General features: G+C 31.7%; 1 protein-coding gene across 4 annotated transcripts in view; it reads left to right on the top strand.

Annotated features, from left to right (window-relative positions):
* Window positions 1-26,328, top strand: part of LOC142331740 (uncharacterized) — a 54,997-nt gene extending 28,669 nt beyond the window's left edge. For 3 of the 4 annotated variants that reach the window (XM_075377796.1, XM_075377795.1, XM_075377794.1), the window contains exons 5-8: window positions 8,997-9,248; window positions 12,549-12,744; window positions 17,584-17,783; window positions 19,101-26,328. In XM_075377796.1, the coding sequence (XP_075233911.1) occupies window positions 8,997-9,248; window positions 12,549-12,744; window positions 17,584-17,783; window positions 19,101-19,462 (1,010 nt within the window). In that variant the 3' untranslated portion in view covers window positions 19,463-26,328. The remainder of the gene's footprint in view (window positions 1-8,996; window positions 9,249-12,548; window positions 12,745-17,583; window positions 17,784-19,100) is intronic. The other variant, XM_075377797.1, reaches the window with a different exon arrangement.

The raw sequence follows: 26,328 nt of genomic DNA, 5'->3' as shown, positions 1-26,328 counted from the left end.
AGGTCACTTGTATAAGTAATAGTGTGTTTGGCCTTTTTGTGACTGGGGCTGACTCGGACAGTTTAGTATTAATTTTTATTTAAGTTATTATAAAATTATAAATATTTAGTTCAGTTTAAATTGTTTAATTTAATTATTTATTTTGGTATTTATTATAAGTTGTTATTGTTTATTAGCAACAATTTCGTTTACATTGTTTCTTATTGGTTGCCGTACTTGTGTTTCTATTGGTAGTTATTTTGTTAAGGTGTTTCACCATTGGCTGTTGTTTATTTACTACATAAGTGTGCATCTTGTGTTTAGGGTACTGTTTTTTACTGTGTTCATGATTTCAGAAATGTCTGAAACTGAAGGAAAAAAGTAAGTCCTAGCAGGCTAAACCTCGTGAGAAAATTACAGAAACGATTGAGATTGAACTCGTTGACACCTCATCCTCTTCTGGGAATGAGGAGTCACGAGCAAGTGCTTCTGGTTCTTCGCGGACTGGAAAGAATAAAGATCAATTAATGATTAAGAAGTTTTCTAAAGGTAATGGGAGGGCTGGAGGTTCAATCCCATTAGTATGGATGTTTTAAGAGAAGTATGACTTAATGATTTAATTTTTGGAAAACCCAAGAAGTACTAAGGTTAATATGCGAGGTAAGATTTTTCCTAAGATCAGGGAACTCAAAGCCTTTATTCAAGGCTATGAAAAATTGGCTGTTAAGCCTGAAGTGAGAGAGGTTATCCAGGAGATAGTTTCCGCCCCTCTCTTGCTTCCACAGCAGGGGTTGCCTCAGCGTAAATCGTATGCAGAGGTGTTGAAAGAGAGGCGGGAGGCTAGTCTGTCCCGTAAGCCAGAGGTTGTGTTCATCAACCTAAAGGAGGGGGCAACTAATAAAACAACTAATGAGATGAAGGACAAGTTTTAGGTTGTCCTAAGTTATTCTTTGACAAAGGAGGTGGAACCTGAGAATTTGTAATATTAGAGAGACGAAAAATGGTTTAGTTCTCATTGCTGATGACAAAGAAACTGTGCATCATCTCTGACTCCTTTAAAGTCAGAAAGTCTAACATGAAAGTCATCCCTAAAGGTAAGAGGTGTCCTGAAGTGACTGTCTATGACATAGATCGATGGCTGTCTGAGGAAGAATTAATGGCTCTTATTAAGAAACAAAATACTCAGATGGTTGAGGCTACATTCAAGTCTGAGTGTCTATTATTAAATTGGGTAAGCACAAGGCGGAAGACTACCATGGGATTTTCGAGCTTAGTCCTAAACATTTCAAGAGCTTCACTGCGAAGGGCAGATTGTTTGTAGACTTCTCTTCGTGTAAGTTCAAGGAGTATTTAGATGTCCAGTGCTGTTTTAAGTGTTGCAGGTTTGATCACAGGGCTAAGTTCTGTAAACATCCTGCAGTTTGCACCCATTGTGGTGATGGGCATGTGTGAGGAGTGTCCAAAGAAGTCGGAGGGTCTGACTTTTATTAATTGCAAATGTCTTTGAAAGGATCATAAGCACTCTGTGAATAGTAAAGATTGTGGATGTTACCAGAGAGCTTTCGATATGTACTGTAATTCCATTTTGTTAAATGATTAGATTTGGTCAGTTAAATGCACAAGGTGTTTAAATTGCTCAGGTTGAGTTCAGAGAGATTGCATTACGTAGAAGATTGGATGTTGTTTTATTGCAGCATCCATCTATTGTGTCTGGTGATCTGCCAGGTTTTTCTCATTGGAAAAAGTTCTATTGTAGTTCTGGAAGCATATCAGCTGTTTTGTGCAGAAGGGAGCTTGATTGTGTTTTTATTCGACAGCTCTTGAATAATCATTTTGTCGTTGTCCGTGAGGATGTTCAGAACTTGCATCTGTATGTTGCTAGTTCATATTTCCAGTATAGAGACCTTGCTGATGAATAGGAAGTCTGGAATTAAATCCTACGGTTCTCTGGCATTGGTCCAATCCTTATAGGTGTGAATGTGAATGCTAAGTCACTCTTAGGTATAGCGGTTTCTCCTATGATGGCGGTGAATTAATAGAGAGGGCTTTTTAGCTCAGCATGATCTGGTGGGCAACCCACCAGGTATGGTATACCTGGTGGGTTGCCCACCTATGTAGGTGTAGATGGGCATTGATTGTTTGATGGAATAAACATGTTACCGTTGGTAGGTTTATCCCTGCCAATGTTTGTATTGGAAGGTAGTTGATGATGCCTCAAGTGATCATCGACAGATTGTCTATAAGATTGCTGGTGGCTTCAGTGAGCACTACCGATGTAATGTTCCAGTTCAGCAGGGTCATATCCTGCGCAGGTTTATGGACTGGAATAAGTTTGTTGATTTTCTTTTGATCAGGTTTCAACTTTTGGATTAGTCTGGATTTGGAAGATTTGCATTTGGTTTGTTGGCGCTTTTATTGATGCCGCTGAGTGTTCAATTCCCTGAAGTTCCAGTTGAGAGAAGATTGCATCATGGTGGAATAGGGAACTGTCAGGCATGAAGAGGGCTGTTTGTCGTTTGTGGAGAGCTTCTCAACATGAGGATGATCTGGAACGACGGGCAGTTCTTGTTGCTGAATACAGAAATCTGAGATCTCATTACTCTCATAAATTCCAGACCTTGAAAAGGGACTCCTGGCGTTTCTTTGTTCGTTAGTAGGGAAAAAGGATCCCTGGGGCATAGTATATAGGATCGTGGTGCACAAAGGACAAACAAATGTTCTTTTGTCTGCTCTCTTGACCAGATTTGGTGTAATTTCGGGTAATTCTGAAATTTTACACAAATTACTTAGATGATTTACTACCTGATGATAGTGAAGCTGGAGAGATTACATACCGTCTACAGGTGCTGCAAGAAGTCGCTCAGTTTCACAGGGGTGCTGTGTCCTTAGAGATTATTGAGGCTGAGGTGTGTCAAGCTATCTGTTGTTTAGGTAGGGGCAAGGCACCAGGCTTTGATGGAATAATGGTGGAGCTTCTTGTTCACTCGGTTAGGGTGAGTGTGAGAGTTGTCACATGAATTTTTAATAAATTGTTGTTTGTTGGATATGTGTGCTGGAAGAAGGGAATTGTAAAATTGTTGTTTGAAGGAGGTGACAAGGATCCTGCTGTTACTTCTTCGTATAGGCCCTTGACGTTGCGTATGGCTTTTGGTAAGGTCTTTGAAAAGGTTCTCTATGTGTGTATAAATGAGAGGTTAACCCCACAAAGATTATAGATGGAGAATCAGTACGGATTTCATCCCAGAAAGGGTACTGAGGATGCCATACTTCATGTGATGAGTGTGGTAATTGACAGGCCAGTGTATAAAGTATAATAAGGTACAAAGTACCTCAGGGTGTTTCTTGATGAGAAATTGCAATTTAAGAAGCACCTTCAATATATCGCGGGGAGACCTGCAATGCCTTCTTCAGTATTCGATGTGTGGTCAATCCTGATTGGGATCTTAATTTTAAGACCATAAGCATCCTGTATAAAGGCATGTGCGAGGCTACTTTTTGCTATATGCAGCACCTGTTTGAGCAGATAGGAAAAAATATAAAAGTTATTAGGATATATTATTAAGGGCTCAATGCCTAATATTGTTAACGATAACTGGTGGTTACAGTACTATATCACGGGAGGCAGTCTTGGTGATTGCAGGCGTGAAACCGATAGACTTGATTGCGTCTGAGAAGCAGCAGCGGTATGTTGCCAAGAAGTCCGGTGAGCTGACTCCAAGTAAAATTTGAGAAATTGAACAACATGGCAGTGCCTTGTGGCAGACCAGATGGGATGAGACAGAGAGACAGAGGGTGGGCGTTATATGCATGATCACATTCAAAATGTTGTTGGTTTGCAGGACGTCTCTGGGATACACCCTAATAAATATGTGATGCAATTTCTTTCTGATCATGGTGTTTTTAGGGACAGACTGCAGAAGAAATTCAGCCTGGTAGATTCTGAGATGTGTCCTCAATGTGGACAATTAGATGACACCTACCATGTTCTTTATGAGTGCTCGAAGTATGAGTTAATGTGCATGGAGTTGGCTTGATCATATCAGGTCTGCATGGGATCTCTATGTACAAATACATGAATCTAACGTCGATGTCAACACTGTTACCAGATGCCTCGAGCTGTGCTTGTCTGTTACGCTTTTGCAGTCACTTTTAAAATTTCTATCCAAACATATAAACTCTCATGGTTCATGCAACTACTGCTATATTTTTTGTTCATCCAAGAGAATATTTCTGACAGTTGTACACTTTCCAAAAAAATCGGATCACAAAACACTGTTCTTCAAAAGTACTTTCTTCGAGCGGACACATGATCATAACTAAGACTTTAGAGGTTTTGTATATGTAAATATTAATCAAACAGCTGACTAACACTCTTCACAAGGATGCCAACTAACACAGAAGTTTCAGTTGCCTGCATTAAGTGTTTCCTTCAACAAAAGTGTGTGTCTGTTAAATTATTGAATGACCCTTGTATTTCTTTTAATCAAGCTATCAAAATACATTTAAAAATTGTTAGCATGAGATTTCCTTGAAGTATGCCATCACAGTATCATGAGATAAACTTTTGTAGTGTTTCTGTTTTTGTTTTGTTTTCTATGTACTTAAAAGTACATGTAAATATTGATAGTTGTTTACTTTACTAACCCACAGTTTTTTAGTTATTTTGTGTGTGTGTGTGCACGTGCACGTGCAAACATGTATGCATGCATGATAGAATGTATGTTATTCATTCATAATGTTTTTTCGTACCTTTTTTCACAATAGAAATACTTCAATGTTGGCAGATATACCAACACATTAAATAGTGTTGTATATTAAAAACATATTCAAAAAGCTTAATAACACCGAATCATTCAGAACCACAATAATTACGAAAAATGATTGAAAATGAAAATGGGAAACCTATTGATTATCCTTCAGGAATTTTTCAGATTAAATAAAATGATTACAACTTGGATTTAAATTTAAGTGGCTCAAATGTAATGCACAGTTAATTGTTACTAATGGAATGTAATGTGAGAACAAAATTTCACACAAAGCTACAGGTGCTGCCATCTTGTAGTTTCATTCCTTTACTCATTCCAAAACTCATTGACTCGTGCTATCTCATTTAATGGCAGTCACTGTTGTTATGGAGTCAATTACGCCTGCGTAGTCAATGCATGAATAAAATTTTGTGCATCAGCATCTGATAAAGCAAATATTGAGGATGAACCTTGCAGTGGTCAACCAGACTGATGAGAAGCACCAATTGATCCAAAATGACTGTCACATCACAAAACAACAGGTAGGCATATCGAAACAACTAGTAGGACACATTATTTGCACAATCAGGCTACCATAAAATCTGTTTTTTGTAGGTACCATGCAAACTCACAAAAAAACTCAACAGTGAAAGGAATGTTTTGATGAACAGCTTCTGAAACATTATTGTGATTAAGGAAATGAAACTTGGATGCATCATTATGACCCAGTAGAAAAACAGCAGTTATGGAATACTGACACCTTTAGTTTGCTACAATAAAAAAAATTCAAAACAACTCTGCAAAAATATTCTCGACAGTGTTCTGGGATTTCAAATGCATGTACTGATTGACTACCTAAAAATGGGTTGACTAAATTTTGTCCAATACTTAGACATTTAAACACCTTAGGAGGTGCGTGTAGTGATTGGCAATCCACAGAGGTGATAATTCTGTAGTGCAGAAATGCTCGGCTTCACACATCACTTTTAACCACCAAGGCTCATGTGAAGTTGTAATTTGAACTTATTCCACACTCTTTTTATTTACCATATTTGGTGAAATGTGATTTCATTTCTTTCTGCAAGAGGGATATTTCATTTCATCATGGATGGTGAAGTGAAGGGTTTGCATGGATCAAGGAAAGCTACTTGGATTCTTTGCAAGGTGAGGTCACATTCTTTATTGATGAAAGAAGAAAATTGGTTCACCATTGGGAGAAATATGTAGCTGTAAATGGTAACTAGATGGAATAAAACATAGGTTTTTGTAACTAATAAAATCTATTTTTGTCACATTTATTTCATTTGTTAGTTACTTATTTTATTTTTTTATTTTTCAGCCATCCCTTATAATTCTATTTCAGTTTTAAGGAATTGTAACTGAAAAATAATACTGACATCATAAAATCCAAATTATGTTGTACATTTAATAAATAATAACCCATATTATACAAACTGTTTCAAAAATTTTATTTCTGTATTCTTTTTTAGTAAAGGTTGGTACATGAGAAATTTGAAGTATATTAAGCATAAAAATCTACTTAAAATAACTAACTATGCTACTATTTACAACAGTGTTTGCAATGTACACAAAAAAGACTATCCAAATATTTCAGTACTAGTTTACTGCTGATCACTGAATAGTGCGTCTGAAGGTTTGCTACCATCATCTCATACAATCATATGTTTCAATGTGTTTTGAGTATTATATGAAATTCTGTGTATTTTAATATTCTACCTTTATCATATAATGTACTGTATTAATATAACTTCACCTGATAGTGGCATGTGATTAGGTATAAAAATAGAAGTTTTAAGACCAATTTAAATCAAGATTTTTATAAAAATGTTTGACTATAAGTAGTACAACAGTTACTTTAAACAGAGTATTACGACTTCTACATGGCAAAGTGCTAGCATGTTTAGTTTTAATCTGAAATATTCTGGATTTGAATACTAATTAGCATTTTTCATGTGCTACAAATTTTTTTTCTTGTTTTTTATATTCTTGTATGTGATGAAACATTTGACCAAAATGATATAAATTAAAAAAATATAAAATAAGGGAAATATTTTACTTTTTGTAATGTGTTGCTGATTTATACAAAATCTATATCACATTAAATGCGATAAAAATGCTGAAAAAGTTAGTTTATATATAGAACTAGTTACACGGCATCAGTATGATTACTGCAATCAAGAAATCTAAGAGTCTGAGAGACTGTAATATATTAGATGCTTTGTATTATATTCTGAATCTCCGGTAGCAGTTTGAAAATTAGAAAATTATTAAACATTGAACTTGATTCTTTTCGTTCCATAATACTCTTTTGGGGATAATTGGGAATACCGTATTTAGTGGAGATACCAATAGCACTGGTAAATGTCTTGTAAGGTTGAAAGCCTTATTGTAAAAGAAAAAGTTCCAATATTTTTGAAAGCATATTGCTGATGTCTGTAGATTTCTTTAAATTGGTGGTAGAGCAGCCACATGAAAGCTATATCTTAATGAAGAGTTATGGCATGAAGTTTAAAATAAATATGATTCAGTTGGTAAGTAAAATTAATTGTTATGTATTGGTTTTTATATAATTTTGTAATTTTATAGTTTTGATTCTTGGCCATATAGACAAGTTGTAAACTTTTAAATGGTTTAGTGAATAAAAGGTATCCTTGTTGATCAAAAACTTTGTTTGAATGTCATGCAGCTTTAGTCAGGTATTGCAGCTTCAGTCAGTATATTAGTTGCATCTTTTGTTCTACAAGTGGTAGTGTATGTGTTCAAAGTGTGCCTATGGTGTGTCAGTATGAACCAATTAATAAATGATGGTTGGAAAATAAAATTTAGAAACTGACTAATGTACAATATGTTCAGAATGTTGCTGTACACAGGAATTATGGAAGTGCAATGACAAAATTTTCTTAATTATTACTTAGTATTTTTGTTTCATTATTTTATAGAAATAGTTCTTACAATAACTGGAATAGTTTATAAAAGATAAAAATGACCTTCTCCAACATCAGTATAACAAATTGAAATGTGGTTTGTAGTTTGTCAATCATGCATGATCTATTGCTATACACTGCTTGTTTCGCTGCCTCCCATAGAAAATAATCTGGAGGAGTCAGGTTGAGCAATTGTGCAGGCCACAAACCTCTCAAAACGATTCATTCACCAAAGACATTTCGTAAAAAAAGTTATTGTTGAAATTGTTAGCTGTGTGCGCTATGGCGCCATCTTATTGGAACCAACCATGATTGATTTCCACTTCTGTAAACTGACTAATGAAGTTTGTTGCAATAAGGATCACTATTAACTGTATTTTCAAAAAAGATTGTACCCACAGTGCACGTTCTCACACAGAACCAGACTCCAATCTTCTCTTTGTGTAAAGATTGTTTATGTAATTTGTCGACCACAGTCAACAATTATCACAGCTAATACAACAACTAACGACAACTAATACACAGTCATGTATTTTGTGAAATAATATAACCTCTCAGATGAAACCACACACCATTTGTAAAAAATGTAATTGTCAAGTATACCTATGGAATTTTGGTAAATAAAATGATTAAATCCTTGAAAATAATTTAGTCTTTTGGCATGATCTGTAGGTTTCAGTTCTTTTCTTGCAGTAGCTAGTCCAATATTTTGCTGCTGTGCTAGCTAACGTATTGACTTTGATGGCCTTTTGGCCACAGCATCACAAATATCAAGCAGCTTCTGTTCATTTAGTTTAGGTAGTCTTCCATTTCTATCAGCATCTTCAACAGAACCTGTTGCTCAAAATTTTTCTATAAAAGTTTGAGCTAAATTACAGGGAAGAACAGGTGTATTTGTAAACTTTACAGAAAACTTGTGTTTCACTAAATCAGTATACTTGTCACCATGAAAGATGTGTTCAACGAGCAAAATGTATTCCTCTACCGAAAGAACCATTATGTTTCTCTCAACTATTGATTCCAACAAACCTAACAAATCGAAGCATGTTCAGTCATAATTCAGCTGCTGACATCTAGGTATATTATTGAGTAATGCCCTATGAAACAACAGGGTAAACAACCTAATGCCAAAAGAACAGAACGCATCACATAATTCTTAAGCATACTGCATAATGACTTTCTGAATGAACTATATAACTGACTCGGCTAGTATGTTTTTGTCTTCTACATGTAAATGCATGAAATAAATTATTACATTACAAATTACATTAATCAAAATTAATGTAATAAAACTATATTTTATTCTTTGTTTTTTCTTTTTTTCCAGTAAATTATGTATGTACTGATGAATTTATATCAGCTATTTGTGAAGACAGAAAAACATTCTTTCAAATGTTAATTGAGAATGCAATAAAAGAGGAAACAAGTGTAAAGTTGGAAGATATTAAATATGATTTTTTAAAGATATCAAATTCTAGAGTTTTTAAAGGAATTACAATAAAAAGATTTTGTTTGATCGGTTCAAGAGCAAATGGTTTGGCACTATTCAAAAGCTCATTTGATGTTTTTATTGAAATAGGTAATTCTTCTGTTTGTGTCTTCTTAACGCAAGCATTTTGTAGTTTATTCACTTGAGTTCTAATGATCCAGAAAAAATTACGATTAACTAATTTTAAATTTAAATATTTTCTTTTATAGATTCATTATTATTCATTTGATAAATTTTTGAATGCTAATTAGACAATTAATTTTCTGCATGTTTATTTAATTACCTGTGAACTTATTATATACTCAAAAAAGCAGTGGAGAAATTAATCTGAACAAGAGTATTTTAACGTACATGTTTCTATTTGTCTGAATTAGTAGAAGTACATTTACACAGTTTTAGTACTGAGTACCTTTAAGTATCTTGGAGCTCTGAAATCTTCAGTCATCACTTTTCATTATCCCATCAACCGATACCATAGTTTTACCTTATATGTAAAACTATCCCAAAATGTTTCATTGGCTGGAAATTTAGGAGATTATGAAAATTTTTATTGATGAGAAAATCTCTGACATACTACATAAAACTGGCTGTCGTCCAAAAAATATCACCATTTCTATTTGTCAGGAGTCCATCCAATTCTTCAATAAAACTTCATCATCATGGTTAATTAAAAAATTGTTCGGTCGCTGGTCTTTTTGTCTTTCCAGCTTCTAATAGCTTATTTCAAATTGTATTGACATAAACAATATAGACCTCCAAATAATACATTGTCAGCTGATTGTCTTGGATTTATTTATTTTTTTCAACTGATATATTATCAAGACTAGTAGTGTTTTACATTTACAACTACATTTCCTTTATTAACCAAAAGAAAATGATCCTGTAAATATAAACTTTAGTAGGATTGTATTAATGACATCTATCCTGATACCACATACATTATTTGTCATTATATCTTATACATGAGTTTGGATGAAGTAAAAATCTTATACAGCTTCTTTGGAGTCGTATCCATTTCTGTTACAATAAAAACACAAACAAAATAAATAATATTTCCAATAAATAAGTAGGGTAAATCACTTAGAATTAACTATTTCAATTGCAGACAACCAAAATTACGAAGAGGGGAGAGAAAGAAAATAAAACCAAAATTTACCATGTTTAGATAATTTTTTCACTATTTGAAAAATGTGATTTTATTCTGGATTAATTTTATTTATTTACTATCTAAACATAGCCGCATCATTATTATTTTTATGTGTAAAAGTGTACTATTAAAACAATTAAGAGTATAGGATAAACATTAGGATATAGGATAAACATTTGGAACAAATGACAATTTTTTTTTAATATATTTCAAAGTGGTGTAACTGATCATACGGAAAGAAATAAAGAAAAGGAAAAATTAAAATTCTGACAACAGAACTTAAATAGAAATTAAAAATATCTGTTAAAATATTTCATTTGTAGTTAAGTATTATATAATTTCTCAGCCTAGACTACGAGAAATAGATTGAGAAGTGGGTGTGATGGAAGATGGATCACATAAAATAGGTAGATAAAATAAATAATATAAACAAAGTCAAATTTATACACTGAATAAAGTCAAAGAAGAAAGGAATGTAATGTGTAAAACACTTGAATATGAGTTTTGAGTTAGTGGGAGGTAGCAGGATACAGCACACTGTATCTTCTATTGCATGTAGTTGTCAGTAATAGGTTTTTCCATGTTGCTAACATCTTTAATAGAACAGTACAGTATCTACTCCATCGTAATATTTCTTTCTGCCCATAGAAAGTTTTGCCAAATGATGTAACAGATTCCATTCATTTTTCTAAAAAATTCAGTCAAATGCTGCTTGAAAACCCTGAAATTTTATGCAATTTCATTGTGTTACAAAAGGCTAATTTGCATTTAACTCTAAAACTGGCTGTCTTTTTTCTGTGGTGACAGACTGTTTTTAATCAACCTGCATGCAATACTTTGTAAATATCTAAAACGTTTTAATAATGTTTGTAATCATGTTGCATATTTGTTTGGAAATATGTTGAGAAAATTCATTTAATAATGAAAAAATGTTATTTCCATTAGGAATTCAGAGCAGTGGAAAGTTCTTTCTTCTGTTTTTTTTTTTTTTTTAATGTAGCCTACAATTATAAAAAAAACAAAACAAAAGCAGTATTTTCAATGTTGTTTTTGTTGATATGAAAGATTCATAATAAAAATTTATAAATAAATAATAAATGGAAATAAAGTAACTGCAACTTGATGGTAATACTGTAGCAATTTATTGATTTTTGGATGATGTGATGGACTTGCAAAATTATAACATCAAAAGTTACAATCTAGAAAGTCAAGCAGATGTAAATTAGGGATCAAAATATTGATTACTGTGCTTATGTAACTGTTCTTTTTCTGACGATACCGTTTAAAAAAACTAGCAGCTGCCAGTTTTTTAGGTTAACAGTGATATTAACAAATAAGCTATAGATACTGGCATTCCATACAACCTTATATTGCACATAAACAACTTTTGTTTCGTGAAAAGTTAACTGTTGTAGACTAGCAATGTTTGGAGTCATTGGACTTTTTTCTTTTTTTTTTTTTTTAAGAAACAACAAAATAGTAATATTATGATCCTGCTGTATACTAATGTAACAAAAGGTTTTATCCATTGAATTATAATTTAAAATAAAATAAAAAATTGAGGAAGTTGTCAACAAAAGATCGAAGAATATTAAACCGGGATTTTGAAGCAGAATGGTGGAAGGAAAAAAGAGAGTAGAAATCACTACATTGATTCGCTGATTTATCCATAACGTAGTCAAGAAAAATTAAAAAGCTGTTTTTCATTGTCTAGTTGTAAAAGATTAAAAGTGAATATTGTATCTGATAATGTACAAAAATATTATAAAAACTTACTTGGTAGAGTAGCATAAATTACCCAACCCTCCATAATATGTTCTTTCATACTCATTATCTTTCATATTTAAAGACATTCTTGGAAGTCATTACAACTATATTTTTCTAAAAGTGTTGAGATGTGTGATTTTTTCTGAAAAAATGTTTAAAAATTTGTGTGCAATGAATTCAATGCTGCTTAGTGTCAATTTTCTAAATCAATTTTTTTTTAAAAACTCTTAACATTTTCAAGTTTAAAATTTCTGTTTACACAGTTAGTAATTTGCTCACCAAAAATATGCTGAGGTATCAAAATGAGTGATAAGTTCTGTCTCCTTTCTTCAAAATAAATTGCAGTTTTACTATATTTATTGCATTTAAGTTATAAAATTTAGGTTAAATTTTATCAGGTTAAAGTTCTGTATTTTATTTGTTTCATAATTGTTTTCATTTTATGAATTTATTTTAATTAGCATTGTTTTTTACAGTTAGAAATTACTCTGAAAATGAATGTGGTGTTATCCCTGAGATACAAGATATTGTATCTCTTTTGTCAGAATTTCAATTTTTGAGACATGTAGAAGCTTGTGATGATTACATAATTGCAGAGCATGATTCAACTAATTTAAAATGTAAAATATTTTACAAAAATGATCTTGTTATTGAAAATACGGATCTAATTAGGTAAGTGAAAAATCATTAGAAAATGTGTGATAATATCAGAGATATTTGAAAAATAAAGCTACAAAGACCAGAAAATACATTTTTTAAGGATTTTATTAATTAAATATTGAGTTGTAATAAATAATTTTTTTTTTAATATAGTCTTATGAATTTCATTGCATTTAGTTATGCTAGAAAGTAGTTTTGATTAAACTAATTTCAGAAGAAATGCTTGCTTGCTTAAACATATCTTGAACCTCATCTTCATCATAAAATTTTTTCAGTCAGATGTTCCTTCATCTTCATAAATAAATGATGTGAGATTCGAGCTGGTTATTTAGTTTATTTGAATCTAGAATTGGTAGATACAGAACAAAAATTGCAGAATTTAAGTTCTTAGGGGTAGTACTGAACACTAAATGTGCTTGGAAAACCTAGAAATAGCCTGTACAGTGAAAGCTGCATCCAGAGCTTTTTTCAGGATTAAAAAATGGCTAGTAACAAAACTGTTTAGTAGATAAGAAAGAAAGGCTCTACAAAATTAATGGTGTTTTATTATATGTTGTTGAACTTAAGTATTAAGCAAGAAGAAGACTGGCAATTTTGAAAATATAGTTCTAAGAAAGTTATTGTCCAGTCTGTGATAGTAGTAAAGACAGAAGTATACAAGGTATCGATAGAGACAGAAATTAAAGCACAACGATTGAGATGGCTGGGATACATATTAAGAGGATTCACAGTATTGTAAGAGTTGTGGAACAGCAAGCCTAAAGGATGAAGGCTGCTGAGATGGAGAAACAGTCCTTAAAGACTTGAAATGTTAGAAGAAATGGATGAGGCAGTTGAGAAAAAGTTCCTTGAAGAAGGCTAGTTGCTGAAGCTGTAAACTGCTATGCTCGTCCAGAAAATAAGAATTATTGGCACATCACATGCACACAGCTTCACTCAACAATGGGTAGGGCCAGCTGGACTCAGTTGTTATTGCCAGTGCTGTACAAAATTTTGTAACTATACTTTGACAGAGTGATTTTGCGTTTATAATGGATAAAAAAAAAATGAAAATCCTGCCAACTGTGAGTCATACATATTTTGAATGCACAAGGTGTTTGTCCTGTGGAAATTCATCTTCAAATTACTGCCGTATATAGTAACAGTATAATGAATAAAGGAAGTTTAAGGAAATGGTATTGTTTATTTATGACGGGGAGAAAATCTGTTTATGACTTAACAAAATTGGACACCTTACTCTCATTACTGAACAGCTGAAAGACCAGATTGACAGATATGTTAAAGAGAACTGCCATTTCACGTTAGACAAACTTAGTGATAAATTTCTTGTATGTTCATAGTCTTTGTTACATAAAATTATGACGATTCACCTAAATTTCCATAAAATTTGGGCCCAGTAGGTCCCAAGAATGTTGATAGATAATCACCAAAAGAAATGCATGTCTGCTGCTCTCTCATTCCTGGAGGGTACAATAGAGTTGGTGATAAAATGCTGGATCATGTTGTGACTTGTGATGATACTGTTTCGCACTACACACCAGAGAATAAACATCAATCACTTCAGTAGCATCATTCGCAATCACCTTCAAAGCCAATAAAATTCAAACACACTTTCAGAATGTAAAGTGATGGCTACAATTTTTTTGGATCGCCACATTTTCTTACTGTGTGAGTTTTATGACTCGTGGAGAGACAATTCTGACTTATTCGGAAATTTTTATGAAACTTTGTTGCACAATTCAAAATCACTGGTGTGATCTTTTGACTCATGGAGTGTGTTTGCTTCATGACAGTGCACATCCATATGCAGTAAAAAAGCTTGTGAACTTCTCAAAAGTGTTTCAGGTGGGAGGTTTTTTATCATCCACCATTCAGTCCAGATCTTGCTCTAAGTAATTTCCACCTGTTTATAAGGAGTTTCTTGACAGGAACTGCTGTGGAAGTGACACCAAGATCAATGCAGCTGTTCGTGAATGGCTTAATGGGCCGGCGGCAGATTTCTTTAATGTAGCGTTTATTATGTGGAAAAGTAGCTTAAAAGTATAGATTATGATACATATGTTAAAGTTATAATAAATACGATGAATTTGTTCAAAAACAAAAACTGTTTTTACTTTCTGAATGAACCTCAGTTGAGGTTTCCATGGCCCAGAAAGAAGTAATTATGTTTACATTGGGGTTTAAGATGTTCATTATAAAAAATCACATCATCTCAATAGAAAGCAGTGATCTAAAATAGACAGATTACATGTAATAATTAGATACATTAATTATACAAATTAATAACCGCAAAGACATTAACTCTGAATTCACACAATATCGTAAATATTATATATCAAACTTAATAGTATCTTCAAAAAATTCTTTTAAATCATAATGAAATTTATTTAGTAGGAAGAATTTTAATGTATTTTTGAATAGAGTTGTTCTATTAACTTTAAGGCCAGTTTATTAAAAATTGTTGGATGTAATCCAAGAATGATGACTGAGTAGTTATACTTGTTAATCTACATCTTCCTTAATTGATTTCTGTTCATGGTATAGTAGTGAACACAATTAAAATTGTTTGAGAGAAATAGATCTTTTTATAAAATATAAACACACTGTCCTGAAATAAAACTAGACCCGCTTCTATTAAAATATCATATTGACAAAAAGCAGCTGTATGAAAATACCTTGGAGGTATCTTAACATATAATCCAAATATTTTGTAAATACAAAAAATTTGCTTCAGTTTTCCTCCTTAGGAGTAGCCCAAAACAAAGTTCCAAATCCAAAGACATCATTTATAGCCAAAATATTCTGCTCCTTTCCTAAATGCTTTCTGGTCTTTTAAGGCACTTAGCATTCTATAAAGCTAAAAATAGCTGATTACAGTCTCATGGATAATTGGTCAGTATGACTGTCTGCTGCTTAACCTGTCCAGTGGTTCCCAAACTTTTCCAAGTTGCAGCACCCTTTTTTTTTAGTTAAGATTTTTCCATTCCCTAAGTAAAAGTATGACTACTCACTTGTAAGTAAGAGCTTAAAATAAATAAAACTTATGTATCTTCATTATTTTTTTACTTTATAACATTAGATTAATAATTGTAAATGTCTTTGTTCAATTAATTATGAAGCTTTTACAATATTTCACAGTGCCTATGTGAAGAGGCCATGGCTCCCCAGGGCATTCCAACGCACAGTTTGGGAATCACTGTTATCGTCTATAATAGATTAGACATCTGGCACTATGAGTTGTACAATTACCAATACAGTATTCAGAAATTTGGGAATTATATATATTTTGAAATTTTAAAAGTAATGCTTTGTTCAAATTAAGAACTAGTACATTTACTAAAATTCACTGAAATTATTTTTTACATGAAATCAGTTAGCTCTTTTAATTTATGAGGGTCCTTTATTGTTTTTAATGATGGTCATATCATTTGAAAATTGGATTAAAATTGATTATGCTGCACCATTTGTTACATCCATATTATATGAGTATAGTTTAGAACTTATTTGTAAACAATAGTGGTGGTAAAACAGCCTAAAACTGTTCAAAGGAAGATCTCAGCTAGCCAACCTCAATTTCTATAATACTACACAGTTCAGATTGTTTTTTTATCAGATCATAGTTTTTGACTCATTTCCGTAGCTCTGATCAAAAAAATTTCTGTCACACCTGCTGTATCAAAGGCTAATCACACAACATCTAATGTTTTGTGTAGTTGTAAGTTGTGTTTTTATTCTTGGTAAAGCCATACTCAAGCAAACGCCAGTTTTGAAGGAAAGGACCAACTTTGAGTTGTAAAATCATATTATCAAAGATTTCACTAAGTATGCTCTTTAAAAGTCTGATGGATGTATATATATATATATATATATATATCACAGCAGTTGAATTTTTAAATAGCCGAATAAGACCTCTTATAAATAAATAAATAAATAAAGATGTCTTATAAATAAAAGCCTGCTCATTCAGCAAATTTCCTGCAGCTGTAACCGTTACGTATGTACATTAAGAGCAATATTGATTTTAAAGAAATATGTATTAAGAAAGTGTACAACATCCAAGGAACCATTAAAGACTCACAGAAATTTGTATACCATTAAGATTCTTGAGTGATGGATGGACCAAAACTTTCCTCTTCATGGCCTGTAGCAATACCGTATAATTGGAGTGGTATACCTATGAGCAGTATTGTATTGCAGGTAGACTCTCTACATGTCAACATTTCTGACCATTCCGTTTTGTATCGCCTGACTTAATTAATTAAGTTTTCAAGATAAGCACCAGCATTTATTACATCTCATTAGGGCAGAGAGTCTGGTAAGGGCACTCTTTTCATGTTTCAGAGAATGGTTATGAATTTTCATGATGATCTTGATGTCTCAAACTTTTTTATAAACAATTATAAGCATTATCACTTACTCCACTGTTCCACCAAACTGACAAAACATCTGGCAAATAATTAGAGGAGAAACGTTCAAAGATAATAATCCCACAACTTGCAAATTTTATGAACACCACAGACTAACCAAAATCTTGACACTTAATTTTAAGTTATAAATACATTAGATTTGAGAAAAACATCAGTTGACCATATATACAAATCAGATAAATATATAATTCAGTTACACATTAGTGGGGTTTTCTGAACTTTGTAAAATGAGCATCATTTGTATTAGTGTTCCTGTTATAGAAGCTGTACGAGTAGCTCCAAAAGGATCTAGAAGAGTAATTCTGTGTAATTCTAAAGTGAGATTATTAAAAGTTTAATATGTTTCATTGTGCTTTATAACAATATTTAATGACATAATTTATTATTGAGTTGTTTATTAAGTTTTTTTTTTTTTTAATTTCAGCTTATATGTAAATACTGACGATAGAGTTAAAACATTAATATTATTTGTTAAAGAGTGGGCATATTATATAAATTTGCCAGATTATGTTTCTAATTATGCAATAACTTGGATGGTTTTATATTATTTAATGCAAGTTCCATTGGTTAAACCAGTATCTGTATTAATGGACAGTTACACTGGTGAAAAAAAACAAATTGCCGGTAAGAAATTTCTATAGAAATAATTCTTTTAATATTTTTAGTTTCAGTAAATCTAGAATGAATTTGTGTGTTGTAATCTAAAAAAAATCAAGGAAAGAATAAGTAACAAAACAGATTTAATTAGTTTTAGGAAATTGTCAGATGTTTCTTCAGGTCAGAATATTAAAGAGATAAAATGGGATAAAATTTAGAAAGAAATAATAGCATAATAGTAATGGCAAGGTTTGAAAGCATGTAAATATTCAGCTTGTAGTTATTTGATTTAAAAACTTGTATAGAAATGAGACAAGGATTGATAAATAATTTTGCTAATTTTTTTGCAAATTTCTTTCTAAGATGTATTTATAATTTTTAATATTGCAATAGAAAAGATTGTTTAACCATAGTTTAGAAAAGGTAAGGTCAATCAATCCTTTTTTTTAATGTAAATTTACATTAAAAATCCATTTTAATTGTAGAATTAAAACATTTAAAAAATTTTTGTAATGAAAGAAAAGAAAAAACACTGCACTGTCTATGTATTTAAGTCTGACTTGCTATTGAGTTACTAACAGATTGAGAACAAGTGAACTAAAGAGAGTTTCTAATATTAAATTGCTTATTTAAGCAGATAAAAAGATTACTCTTAATCACCTTCCCTTTAGATCTCTTTTCATCCTTTGAAATAAAAAAAGTTGCATATTGCTGCGAGATCAGGCAAATTCAGAGAATGGAGTTATTTCATTTCTTGTCAAAAACTGCTGCATAGTGAGCAAATTGTTAATGATCTTCAGTTGAAATTTCTCCTCGATTGAAGACTGAAAACCACTCATAAACACACATTTTGCTCATTGCAGATTCTTTGTAGTCTTTGTGAATCGTTTCAAGATTTTGGTGGATGAATCTTCCACCGAGTTTTTCTTAAAAGAAAACAAAACTTGATGGCTGCACATTACTATTAATTTTTAGCTAACACATTTTTAAAAATTGTAAAATAACTCTGCGTTGAAAATTCACTGTGCTTCTGTAGTTTCTTGGGACAGCATCACCTTGCATACTGACTTGGAAGGATTCTGGTTAGACTCTTCCAGTGGCAGAAGTGCAAGCTATGACCTTAACCCTTCCCACTGTGGTACAATTACCATTATTTTTGGGTCTCCCTTCGTATGCATCCACAAATACCACAAATTTTAATGAAGATGACTGAATTGGTGCTAAAAACACATAGATCCCTTAAACATTTAATGATATCTGTTTCAAAAGTGGTCATTCATGTTATATTAGAAAGCAATATTTATATATCACTGATAAAATTTTATTTCAAGAATTTTTTTCCAGATTGGAATGTTTCATTTGCAAAAGATCCATCTTTAGTAGATTTATTGATAACAGATTGTAGTTTAACTATTGATGAATTGGCAAAAGGATTTTTTTCATTTTATGGACATTCTCAATTCACGTCAGAGTTGTTTGATTCAAAATATGTTCATTGTACATTGACTGGTGAAACAATCACAAAATCAGCCTTTTTAGAATCTGGATTTTGTAATGCAAGACATCATGAACCATTCAATATTACAGATGGATTTAATTTACAAGATCCGTTGGAAGGTAATAAAAATTTAACAGAAAATTTAAAAGGTCATAATGGAAGTTTATTTGGAGATTTATGCAAATCAATGTTGAAAATTTTATCTTGATATAAAAATCAGTGTTGCTAATTGATCTTATCCTTATATGAAAGTAACAGAGATGTAACAGTATCATGTAATTTTATCAGTTTTCTAAATCTGTTTTTTTTTTTTTAAAGTATTTTTTATTTAAAAGTTTATTTCATAAATGTTATTTTAAAAACTAACAGGTTTGGTTGTATTATTTTTATTCACTATTGAAAAAAATAGGATAAATATTTTGTTTTCAATTTTTTGTTTCATCAGAGATTGTTTTTATTTACACATGTTAAAATGTCAATAATAATAAATACGAAATACAATTAATTATCATAAAGATATACAAGAAGTGTATTTCATATGATCATATGTATAATATTTACCTGCAAATCATATTTATCTTTTATACTGTATTGTTTAAGAAACTGAATCAATCCATAATTAAGAAGAAACATATTTTGTCAGTTTTATTAATATTAATTTATTTTTAAGATATCTTACTAACCCTTAAATTGACCATCAGAAATCTATAACAAACCAAGTTTGAACTAAAATTACTAGCTACGATACATCTTTGTGATTGTCATGTTAAATTGATACAACACGTTTTGGTTTAGTCATCAAAATGGAACTAATTAGAATATTACAGAAGCTTTATTTTTATTTATTAATTATTAAAAAATATATTGCTGAATATTTATCATCAGTTTTTTATACAAAAGCCTGCAGTTATTAATGAACATGTGGGACCAAGTAATAGCTGTGATGTACTTCATTGGTATTCAACCTTTTTTCATTTCACGTATTTCCTAAAATACCTTTCATCATTTATACCCCCCAGAAATGTAAGACTGATAATAATTTATTATATTTATAATGCTCAAGAGCCTTATTAATAATTAATAAATAAAAGAAGTTATTAAATTTTATTTAATATATATTGTTTACTAATGAATTGAGTTCAAGTAGTTGTTTGGAAAGGGTTTGTGGTATATACGAGGTGCGACAATAAAGTAATGAGCCTGATGTGAAAAAAAATGTTGCTTACTGTTTTAGTCATGTTTAGTGTTGTCTCCTTCAAAGTAGTTCCCCTCTGATTGCACACCCTTATTCCAGCGCTTCTGCCATTGATGGTAACATTTCTGGAACTCATCTTCTGTAATATCCTCCAAGACCCTCAACACAGCTTTTTGGACATCTTGTGTTGTTTGAAAATGGTCTCCCTTGACCGCCATTTTGACTCTTGGAAATAGAAAAAAGTCGCACTGAGCGATATCTGGTGAATAAGGTGGCTGTGGTAGTACTGAAATTTGTTTTGAGGTTAAAAACAAACCTGTACTGACAGAGTACTTTCTGTACTGACAGAGCAGTATGGGATGGCGCATTATCGTGATGCAGAATCCAATTATCAGCAATGTTGGCACGGACACGAAGAACTCGTTTACGAAGTCTTTCTAAAATTTCTTTGTAGAAATATTGGTTAACTGTTTGTCCAGGAGGTATCCGCTCTTTATGAACAATTCCCTTGGAATCAAAGAAGCACACAAGCATGCATTTCACTTTTGACTTTGACATGCGAGCTTATTTTGGTCTGGGTGATTCCTTTGAGCACCATTGCGAACTTTGGCGTTTTGTCTCTGGATCGTATTGAAAAAACCAACCTTCATCACCAGTAATAACACGGCTCAACAAATCTGGATCGATTTCCGTTTGCTCTAACAGATCGGCTGCCACATTTTTCCGTGTTTCTCGCTGTTGTTGTGTGAGATTTTTGGGGACCATTTTTGCACAAATCTTTCTCGTACCAAGATCTTCAGTTAATATTAGACGAACCGTTTCTCGATCGATGTTGAGTTCTTCTGCAATCATTTTCACGGATAATCTTCGATCAGATCGTACGATTTCACGCACCCTGGTCAAGTTGACATCTGTCCGTGAGGTTGACGGTCGTCCACTGCGGTCTTCATCTTCAACATTCGTTCTGCCTTCACTAAAAATTTTATGCCACCGAAAAACTTGAACTCTTGACATAACTTCCTCTCCAAAACCCTTCTGAAGCTTACCATAAGTTGTCGTCGCGTTTTCACCCGATTTAACGCAAAAAAAAAAGGCATACCGTTGTGCAATATTTTGCGGTTTCATTTCTGTGACGAGAGACACAAACATGTGTTCACTTATTACAGCACTACTCACGACTGAGCAGTTACATCAATGTGCCGCTTGGATTAGAAGTAGGTTATAGACCAAGGTCAAAGATGGTGTGCCTACGCAAGCTGCAGGGTTGCCACATCTTGCAAAGAAAAATCAGTCTCATTACTTTATTGTTGCACCTCGTATATATATATATATATATATATATATATATATATAAATATATATATATATATATATAAATTCTCAAACTGAACACTATTCATTTAACTATATTGATGCTACATTAAAGTAATTACCATCATATATATGTTGTCCTTGCTGGGATGTTATGGTGTCCTGAAATTTGGTTCCCACAGTTGAAGATAAAAATTTTTTATATCAAGTCTGTAAAATATAAATATCATTATACGGATTATGCTGTTTGTGAAGCTAGTCATTATCTTTCAGCAGTTGCATGTAAGCAGTAAGTTGGGTGTCAATTAAATTCATACTGTAGAAAATCTTTATGTAAAAAATATATCCTGATTAATTTCTGTTTATTCCTTAACCGCCAGAAAATATTGCATTTAAGATAAATTATTCTATTGTTCAAAAGAAACTATTCTGAGTTGTGTTTGAAATTATTGTCGGCCATCTTGAGTCTTCCATGTTGAATTTAACTTTATTTTTTTAAATAGTATGATGATGATATAACACATTATTTCAATGTAGATTTGAATGGGAACAATTTTAGTGAAAACCCTGTATCGATAGCTTCACCTGTGATTTAGTTATTGATCATTAAATTGTCCAGATTGCGGTAAATGGTAAAACAGCCGTTCCCAACCACCAATTTAGATAAATATTTTCAGTAGAAAGGAGGGTAATTACACATCATGTAATATTGCAATTTCATTCTGCAAATCATACTGCAAACCATTTTGCAGAATCTCTTCTCGTTATTTGATTATTCAAAATTTATTATAACAATATTAAATTCCAAAATTTCCAACAAAATTAGAAACAGCTGATTCATTGTTATCAAATATTGTTCAGCAACAAAAAACTATTTTCTAGTACTTTTATAAAGTAAAAGAAATAGATGTTAATATTTGACTGTTTTTTAGCATAATTAAAATAAGAAATAAACAATAATAAAAAAAATAATATCATATTGATTAAATTAAGAAATTACATGGTCTTTAATGACAATTAAACTTAAATTTATAGAGAAAAACTTGCTTTTGTGATTAAAAAAAATTTCTGAAGGAAACTAACTGATCAAAAATTAAAAAATTACAGACAATATGAAGCTGTATTGGTATGTGCTGAGGATTGTCCATATCCACTGTCAAGAACCAGTTAACGAACACAGATACCAGAAAGTGCAGCTATTGCATTTTAACTTTAATAACCCTTTATACATGTTTACTTTAGCGTGAAGTATATTTACCATTAGCTTCCGGAAGAGCCCACAGACATTTAGGGCTAAGTGTAATAAGTATTCTAAAAGTATCTCGCTCTATATAATGAAAAATGGATGTCATATCTCCTGTTAGATTACATTCTATGAGGGAATGGGAAGACTGGCTTTGTCTGATGAGCATTGCAGCCAAAAGTTTGGTTTTATTGTGCAATTCCTAGATAGGAAACAAAAGCCAGTTTTATAATTTCTCTATTTAACTGAGCTATGTAAAGAAGTAAATGCTCTGCCAGCTACCAGAAGATGCTGCAACAAACAGAATTAGTGTAATGGTTGACCCATCTCCGATGTCATACAAATGTGTTAAAAATACAGAAAGGTGAGAAGAAGAAAGAAAAGATCAATCAACAGAGGGATAGATTTGGTGTTACTTTCCGCTTAATCAACATCTTTAAACAACGAAGACACAGTTTCTTCTGTACCCCTACCAGACTAAAAAACCTACTGATAATCCGATAAAAGGCCACCAACATTCAGTTTATTATAATTAATTCTGAATGAATATGATTTTTTTCATATTCTTTACCCAACACTGGCAGCAACATAAGGGGCCGATATGACATTGGTAAAGTTGGATTTTCCCTTTTCCCTTATATAATATTCTAACAACACCAAATTTCCAGCATGGTGGAAACTTTCCATTTTCTAGCAATACGTTGTATAGTTCCTTTAGTTCATCTTTGCAGTGTGCATAAGCCACTTTAACTAATTCTCCAGTCATGCCATCAAATCCAGCTGCCTTGCCATTCATAAGTGTTACGATCACCCCGCCTATTTCCTCTTCTGTGATTAGGACCCAAAGACATCTGCAAAGTAAATAAGTTTGAAAATTCCAAAATGACAGCTATTAAAATTTGTTAATCATTAATTTCTGTATAAACTTTATTTTATTGAATAATACTACACTGTCAAAAAAGAACCAGGAATTTTTATTTATTAATCAATATTTATTTTGTCGCCTTCAAAGTAGGCCCCATTTGATGCAACACACATGCCAATATCTTCCAGTCTTTGAAACACTTTTTATAGGCACTTAACGGTATGGCCTTCATCGTCTTCTACAAATTTTGTTTTATGGCTTCAGTCGAGTCACAATAAGTACCCCACATTGACAATTAAGAACAGACAGAAGTCACACTGGGCCAGATCTGGTTGATCGATGGTATTAATTTGGTTTTTGACCTTAAATTCGGTCTTAATTGTCACTCTGTGCAATGACGCATTATTATTGTGTAAAATCCATGAATTTTCCTTCCACAAATCTGGCAGTTTCTAATGAATTTTCTTACACAGATGCTTCAATATGGCCAAATAGTATTCTTTATTGACCATCTGTCCCTCTGGAATGAATTTGTGATGTACCAAACCATGAATATCGAAGAAAATAATGAGCATCACCTTGACTTTTGAGTGATTTTTATGTAGTTTTTTCAGTTTTGGCTTGTATTTTGCCCTCTATTCTGATGACTGTTTGGTGTATGTACTTTTTGGCATGTCAAACTTGTAGACCCATGTCTTGTCACCAGTTCTGATGCATTTCATGAATGTGAGATCGGAATTGGATCATGATGCACTACTGAAGTGGATTGATTCAACCAGCTGCTGTAAACAAACTGGTAGACAGATCGTACTCATTTTCTGCATAGTAATTAAGGTGTTATCATCTTACAGAAAAAAAGATTTTTAAAAAATCATTAGCGCAAGCCTTTTAAAATACAAACTTTTATACAAATAGGAAATGTATTTCTTTAAATTGTTAGGCCTTTTGTTATGAACAAAATGACATCTCATTTACTCAAATGAAGTGATAAACAACTACAGTAAGACTGAAATTGTTAAATTGAAATGCAAAAATTATCCATGAAAAGAGTACAAAATTGTCAGATTGCATTATTTTGAATTTGCATCCCCACAGACAGGCAAGTAAGGTGGTACCCGATTTCATATTTATTAGTTTTATATTAATGTAATTAAAAATATTTTATATTAACTCACTTGATTTCATTTAGCTATTTCCTTATAAAGGAAATGTACAAAGGATTAATCATTTTTACATAAGATAGCATTGCTGCATTTTATATCGTCTAGTGAAATATTGCCAGAACCTCTAGGAATACTGTAGAAAACTAATCTGTAAAATTGTTTACAAAGTTTCTTACCTAAAATCAATCTTATCATTTCCTATTTTTATTTCATCATTTATTTGATCAATTTTAAGTAAAAATAATAGATTAATATTTAAAAGCCCAAGGTGTATTTGAATTAAAGATCTGTCAAGGATAAAGCTTGAAAGTTATGCAAACCTTCATCACATTTTTTATCATTTCTGATACTCATATTTTTTTCAAATTGTTATTAAAATGTTTTATGTGAGGTAGCTGTTTAGCAATGGTTTAAACAGGACTCAGATTTTTTTATTTAGAATTTAGATTTCTTTTTTAGCAATTATATTGTAATACAATAAAAATTTCATTCAGTCAAGGGGGTCAGTCGGGACCTAATTTTTTTTACTAAAAATTTTGATTTTTTTTCTCACTTATACGTTAAATATTGTACAATTTTTTAGGTAAAAACATAATTCTACCAGTGGGTTCAGACCAGAGCCAAATTTTTTCATTAAAATTTTTATTTATTTTTTTCTAATTATTCTACTCTAAATATTGCGTGCTGTAGGGATTAATATATAAAAACCCCTGCAGCGTAATTAAAATAAAAATATTTCAAGGGCAAACAAAGCCATTAAAGTTTGTTGGCTTTTTTATTTGACTAATAAATGTATCTTACAAAAAAATTTAATCATGGTACAAATCTTGAGTCAATTCTTCATTAAAAAAAAGTTAATAATAATAGCAAAATTAAATTTGGATTCACACTAAACTTTGCCATCATTTGTAGTAAAATGCCATGGATGTTTGTAAGAAAAATGTAGTTCGTTATTGCTTGTTTTAATTTTTCTGACAAAATATTAAAGGGCCTTGGTGTTAGTTTCAACATTACATGGCAGCCTTAACATTACATGCAAACTTATGGCAGTATATATATAGTGAGTGTTCAGCTTTAGTTGTATATGATTTTTTGTTTGTTCAATAATGATGTGATAACTTAAAGTGATTTCAAAAAAGTATGGGTTTTTAATATCATTGCTTATTATGTTATAGATAATGTAGATAATAAAAATATATTTTCTTAAGTATATGAATAAGATAACTTGATAATACTATTAAAAAAAAACTATATTTTGTAAAACTATATTTTGTACAATTAATAAAAATAATTATTT

The sequence above is a fragment of the Lycorma delicatula genome, chromosome 10 (assembly GCF_047948215.1).
Source record: "Lycorma delicatula isolate Av1 chromosome 10, ASM4794821v1, whole genome shotgun sequence".
NCBI classification, from domain to species: Eukaryota; Metazoa; Arthropoda; class Insecta; order Hemiptera; family Fulgoridae; genus Lycorma; species Lycorma delicatula.
The sequence above is the reverse complement of the archived record's forward strand: the minus strand, read 5'-3'. Positions and strand labels throughout refer to the sequence as shown.